Below are 6,685 nucleotides of genomic sequence, written 5' to 3'. Positions count from 1 at the left end.
GTGCTCCCGGGCGGGCTCAGGCCGGACTCCTCGTCGCTGCGGGCGGGACCCGGGCGGGAGCGCAGGGAAGCGGAGCCGAGCCCCATTCCAGCTCGCGACGGGGCGGGCGGACGGGGTCTCCGAGCTGAGGACACCGGGCACTCAGGGCCGGGCTGAGCACGGGGGGAGGCTGGCACGAACCGTTTCCCATCCGCTCGGGGGCGCCGCTTCGCCCCGGGGCTGTCTCTAGCTGAGCGGCGGAGCCAAGTGCCGGCTTTCCCGGGGTGCTGGCAAGTCGAGGCTGTAGCAGGAGCCGCCTCGTGGCAGGACTGCCAGTGCCTGCCTGCCCGCTTCCCTGGGGTGGTGGGTGGATGGGGTGACGCTGAGAGCAGTCGGTGGGGGTGCGAGGCTGCTGCTCGGGCCCCACGGTCCCAGGGGGCTTCACCACTCAGACTAGCTTTGCCTTTAGCAGAGCAAGGGGCTGACATTGGCCCTAGTCTCTTAGTGCTGACCCTGTGGGGCTGCAGTCACTGGGCTTGTCCTGCCTGGCCCTGGGACTGGCTGGAAGAGACAGTAAGGTCAAGCCCCCTCTTCTCCTTTGTGGCTCCACTCTCAGACAAGGGTCTCAGGGGTCCTAGAGTCTGGTTACTTCAGAAAATCTTGGGTTTGGGGTACATGTGATGCACTAGGCAACTTCAGTACAGCCTCCCTCACCAAGCATGTCCCTGACTTGCATGTGCACACCCCCACCACGCATGCACATAAATGCACACACGCATGCACACACATACACAGACTCCCCCACTACGGAGACATACGTGTACATATACAGAGTGCCCACCACACACATCCAAACACATGACAGCATGATTCTCTTTCACACACTGTGGCTCTGTGTAGTTAGTGTCCTGGGGAGACCAGTGGGCTGTGATGGATCATCTCTTCCCTTCCTGATGCTTCAGAAAGAAGTACTTTGTAGGAATTTTTACACTGGATTTCAAGACGGTTTGAAATAGAATGTTGCTGAGTGACATCATAATGACATCAGACCTGGGGACTCAGTGAGGCCAAAGATGCTAGTGATATCAGAGTTGGGTGAGACCAGAAATTGGGAAGGCAGCTAGCATAGAGATGGGACTAGTTAATTCTGACACCCTAATGCCCAAGACCATTATATTTTGACAAGGCGGGCACTGGGAAAAAGTGATTCCTGAGGATGAGATCTTTTGGGCCCAATGTCACCTTGCACTGAGTCTGCTCTTGCTATTTCCTCTCACTTGAGTTCTGGGAATTGCCTGGCTAAGGCTATAGACATAAGAAATGGAGCTTTTGATCAGACCCTTCACCATTTCAAAACCAGGTATTGGGGTCTCAGAATAGTGTTGTTATTGGGGAGCACTGATCTCCTGCAAGCTGACACCTGGGGGAACTTACCACATTTGAGAAGCTCTGATCTTTGATCCCCATGGCAGTTGTTTCCAATTCTAGTGTTTTACAATAGTGGGGGGCAACCTTTTTGGCAGGCATGCCACAAATGAGCCCCACACCCACCCCAAGTGCCACGTCCATCCCTTTCCCTTCCCTGGTCTACTGCTCAGTTTTCTGCTCCCTGCCCTGTACTTCTTGACCAAGCTGCTTTCTGCTTCCTGTCCTGTCTTCCACTGTGTTGCTTGTCCCATCCCCAGTCTGCTGCATGCCACATAAAGAGGCTGCTCATGCCAATTGTGGCACCTGTGCCATAGGTTGGCTACCTCTGGTTTACATCTCAAGTCTTCCAGTGTTACTGGAGGCAGGGCACTGGCCCAGGCCTACCCTGGCCTGTAGTTTTCTGAATCCTGAGCTTCTGCTCCCAATATGCTGTGCTGTGCCTCTTCCTGTTGTGTTTGGTGTGCAATGGCTGTGTGGTACTGTAGCCAGAAGAGCAGTGCTGGGGCCTGAGGTGATGATATCTTGGGGCAAAGTTGGACGCTCAGGGAATGGCTGAGGGATTGGGATCCAAAGCTGTGCTCCTCTGAATGCTTCATTTTTCCTTTTGTCTCCTGAAGCTAGCAAAAGTTTGGAATTTTGTTGGGGTTTTCTGGGTCATGTCGCCCAACTGGTGGCTCAGGGTTGTTCATGGAGATAGAAGCCTCTGGGGAGGTGTACCTCTGCAGTGACACCAACACGGGTACTGGGTGCAGTGCTAGTGGGAGCGGATCCTACTCGCATCAGGCCAGCAGCATCTAGCAGAGTAGAGGATAGTTCCCCTGGGATTGGCATGGCTTACTGAGTTTCCTAGCTGTCTGACCTTCTTGGTGCAGGCTTGGGGGTAGGGGCATGGAATTGTGACTGTTTGGCCCCTGTTTAGGTTTCAGCTGATGGGGAAACAAGCACAAAGTGGTTTCTTTGAACTGGACCAAAATGGTGGTATGGATTTTTATCTCCAGTGTTTTTAAAATTTCAAAATTTTGAACTGACTCAGGCTGTGAACATTTTCATAAACATTTTGCAGGATGCAAAAAGCACTTCTCACCCAGGTGTAAACATGGGCTTTTCTTATCACAGCAAAGACAAAAGGATCCTTTGTGGATCCCTGCATTAGGCCTTTCTGTCCCAACAACTTTGGGTCCCCCTAGTACCAGCTTGTGCTTGAGCAGAAATAAACCTGATTGTGAAGTATAAATCCAGGTGCCTGGGAGAGCTGCCTGGGTGGGGCATGATGGCTTGCAGGTATTGTAAGTGTGTGGGGGTGGATGAAGCATGAATAGCCCCACCCCACAGCCCGGAGGAAGAGCTGCAATCCAAAGGTGCTGGGGTGGGTGTCAGGCTGAGTTCTGTGTTGGGAAGACCAAACACTGAGGCTTCATATTCTTATTTAATGAGTGGCAAGCGATGTGTAGCCTTCCTTGGTGAGGCTTGTGACATCTGGTCCCCTCACACCAACTCACATCCCTACTCCAGTCACTTCCTGAAGTACCTTCTCAAATCACATCTGCAAATATTTGGGGCTGATGTGGACTTAGCATATTACAGATGTGTATAGGAGAGGGCTCAGAAGGTATAGAGAAATGTGAGGGAAGATTTGAGTTCCATTTTTTGATAGAACCTATGCTGGAACAGCTCAAAATGCAAAATGTGTTGTCGCAGACTGGGCCTCCTGGGGTTACTCCCCAACTGTGTCTGGGAACATTGTCTAGTGCTGAGAGCGTGAACAGGAAGCCAGGGCTTCTGGACTCAATCTCCAGCTCCGCCAGACTCCCTCCATGACCTTAGTCAGCCTCAGCCCTGGATCCATCTTATGCTGAGCCCTTGTCTGAAAATGAGGGGCATGACATGGGCCATGGGCTTTGGGAACTCCAATGGGAAAGCCCCTTTCACTTCATCAGTGAGTAGTAGAATTATCTTTGTGGGAAGCAGTGCCAAGGTTGTACTGAACCTTGCTGGGCAGTTTGGGGTGGGTGGTACATTTTCTTTCTGCCCCACCTAGCATGTCTATGTAAGCAGCTGTATGTTGTGGTGCTCAGCTCAATTGTGTCCCAAAGCAGGATGGCTCCCCCTGTTGGCTCTGCTTTAGACTCCCCTGGGCACTGTGTGGCTGCCCCCATTCCCATTCTTCTAAGAATTGTGAGTACCCTGAGCACTGTGCATTGCCTAGGACTGCTGTTGCAGGAAACACTTGGCTCCTAGGAAGTTGTGCCTCATCATGTTTCAGCCTGCTTGTGTGGCCTTTTGCCCCACTGGGAATTTCCAGCTTTCTGCCTTAAATTGTGGGCATCAATTGGAGCTCAGCTTTGTACATGAGAGTTGGGGTCTCATACGGGGCAGTAGCTGGGAACTTCCTGTAGGTCCAGGCTGGCCACTTGCAAGGCTCTCCTATCCCCCATACCATCCAGTGCTTAGTGCTCCAGTGCACCCTGCCTGGCACCTTTCTGGCCTCCTTTCTATTGGGCCAAGGTGGTGTCCCACCCAAATGTGTCAGTCCCTGGCAGGCTGGGACTTGGGCTGTAGCTGCAGATTGGGGTGGGGCGGCTGCTTGCTCACCCTGACATGCTGCTACATGCTGGCCAGGCCCTGCGCAGGAGTGGCAAGGAAGTGCTGCCTCAGGGCTGGGTGCATGGGGGACAGCCAGGGCCTGTATATGCAGCTCCCCTCACAGCTGCACACGCAACCTAGGCAGCTGCTGTTGGCCCACTGGCACCACAGCGTGGGCACCTTGGCTGAGCTAGCCAAGGCCCTGTAATCCTGCAGGATAGCCACACTGACCATTGCTGAGAGGGAACATGTGGATCACTAGAGGGAAGAGGCCTGGCATGCCTCCCTGTCCAGGGCAAGTCCCTGCTTCAATGTCAGGGTAATGCTGAGCAGCGTGGAGATCAGGGAGAGACAGTGGGATGTGTCAGAGATTCAAATGAGAAGTGCAAAGTCCTGCACTTAGGACAAAACAATCCCATATCCTGCTACAGGCTTGGGACCAACTGGCTAAGCACCAGCTCTGCAGAAAAGGACCTGGGGGTTACAGTGGACAGTAAACTGGATAAGAGTCAGCAGCGTGCCCTTGTTGCCAGTCTAACAGCATACTGGGCTGCACTAGTAGAAGCATTGCCAGGAGATGGAGGGAAGTAATTATTTCCCTCTATTCAGCACTGATGAGGCCACATCTGAAGTACTGTGTCCAGTTTTGGGCCCCCCACTGTAGAAAGGATGTGGACAAATTGGAGAGCCCAGCGGAGGGTAATGGAAGTGGCTAGGGGGCTTGAGCACATGACTTATGAGAGGCTGAGGGAACTGGGTTTATTTAGTCTGCAGAAGAGAAGACTGAGTAGGGATTTGATACCAGCCTTTAACTACCTGAAGGGTGGTTCCCAAGAGGATGCAGTTAGGCTATTCTCAGTGGTGGCAGATGACAGAACAAGGAGCAATGGTCTGAAGTTGGAGCGAGGGAAGTTTAGGTTGGATATTAGGAAAACTTGCACCAGGAGGGTGGTGAAGCACTGGAACTGGTTACCTAGAGAGGTGGTGAAATCTCCATTCTTGGAGGTTTTTAAGGCCCAGCTCAACAAAATCCTGGCTGGAATGATATAGTTGGGGATGGTCCTTCTTTGAGACTAGATGACCTCCTGAGGCCCCTTCCAACCCTAATTTTCTATGGTTTTATTATTCTATGATTTTTATCTGTGCCAGGGCAGAGTGTTGATTCTCACTTGGGAGGCAGAGAAAGGGGGGCAAGCAAAGTGTAAAGGAGTAAAAGTTGCAGGGAAGTGGTTGCCACTGTCAGTAGATGAACACTGTGATGTTCTCTGATCATGTCCAGGGAGTCAGTGCTGCTGCCCAAGAAGCCCATGGGAGCAGGATAGGGCTGGCACTGAACTCATGCATGGATGACAAGGCCCCAAGGTCTGTCTTTTTTTCTTTTGTTCCACTTTGGCTCAGCAGTGACAAAGCTGCTGCTGGTGGGGTATCAACCTGCTGCTGGACACACGAGGAGGGTGCAGAGGGTATGTAACAGGTGCTGCCAGGGACAGGAGGGGTGATGTCAGGGGGTGGAAGAGTACTTCCAGGACAGATGATACCTGAGGTAGGAAAGGTGATGTGTTCTCAGAGACAGGAGGGCACTGATGGGGTGTGTGACACTTCCACGGCTGCGGTAACTAACATGCCTTTTTCTTCTCATAGCTGTGCATGAAAGCAGCAGGGGACACACTGCGGGAGCAGATGCAGTGCATGATGCAGACTCTTCATAACCTTAAACGCATGCAAGACCAGGCCCCACAACCAGAGCCTATGAAGCCAGTATCTGTTCCTGCCAAGCCTTGCCAGCAGCAGTGTACTGAAATTCGGGCATCAGACACCTCTGAGGTGGACTCAGCCTGCTGTTTGGAGCTGGCTGGTGAGGAAGAGGAGCGGGCACTACCTGCCTTGTCCCCACCTGCCAGTGAAAGGAGCCTGGAGTTCGACTCGGGTTATTCAGAGGTGTCAGAGGGCACGTGGCATGAGGAGGAGAGACCAGTGCTGCTCAGAAACCCTCTGCCCCCATGTCAGCGGGCACACCGGCTCTCCGCAGGCAACTTCCTCTGTAGCAGCCCCAGCCAGGCCCCCAATAGAAGGGTCCGGCCCAAATCCACATCTGATGCCTGCCTAGAGCAGTGGCGGGTTCTGGAACCAGCAGATGCACAGGACTGGACTGTTGCCCTGCTGTCGCAGAGCCGTAACCGGCAGCCATTAGTGCTGGGGGACAACTGCTTTGCCGATCTGGTGGAGAACTGGATGGACTTGCCTGAAGTGGGTGCCGAGAGCTGCCGATTGCAGCCTCCAGAGCCCCCACGCTGGCTAGGAAAGTCCCACGGCTTTCTGCTTAGCCTCTCGGGCAACGTCCGACGCAAGCTGGCCAGCATCTCGCGTCCCAAAATCCATGAAGCCCCACGGCCTAGTGGACGTGACCCCTCTAGCACCAAGAGGTTTTCCTGCCCCCTTGGTTTTGGCGGGCGGCCCAAGGGGCCCTACCTCCATCAGTCCCACAACAACATTGCCCAGCTGGCCACAGACTTCAACTGCTTCGCTGCCCTCATGAACAGCCGGAGCCGGCAGCCCATCATCTGCAATGACATCATTGGCTACATCTGAGCCCAGCCTAGCTCCTGCTCCACCTCCCCTACCTTGCATCCTTCTAACCAAAGCCTAAATTTTTTTTTACCACAGTCTGTAAATAAAATCTTTTTGTAATGACAAA

General features: G+C 53.4%; 1 protein-coding gene across 1 annotated transcript; it reads left to right on the top strand.

Annotated features, from left to right (window-relative positions):
- Positions 1-5,612: 5,612 nt before the first annotated feature.
- Positions 5,613-6,685, top strand: INKA1 (inka box actin regulator 1). Its single transcript, XM_006024999.3, has one exon. The coding sequence runs from the start codon at positions 5,638-5,640 to the stop codon at positions 6,577-6,579; it is 942 nt and encodes a 313-aa protein (XP_006025061.1). The 5' UTR covers positions 5,613-5,637; the 3' UTR covers positions 6,580-6,685.

This window comes from Alligator sinensis, unplaced genomic scaffold (genome assembly GCF_000455745.1).
Source record: "Alligator sinensis unplaced genomic scaffold, ASM45574v1 scaffold467_2, whole genome shotgun sequence".
In the NCBI taxonomy this organism is placed as follows: Eukaryota; Metazoa; Chordata; order Crocodylia; family Alligatoridae; genus Alligator; species Alligator sinensis.
The sequence above is the reverse complement of the archived record's forward strand: the minus strand, read 5'-3'. Positions and strand labels throughout refer to the sequence as shown.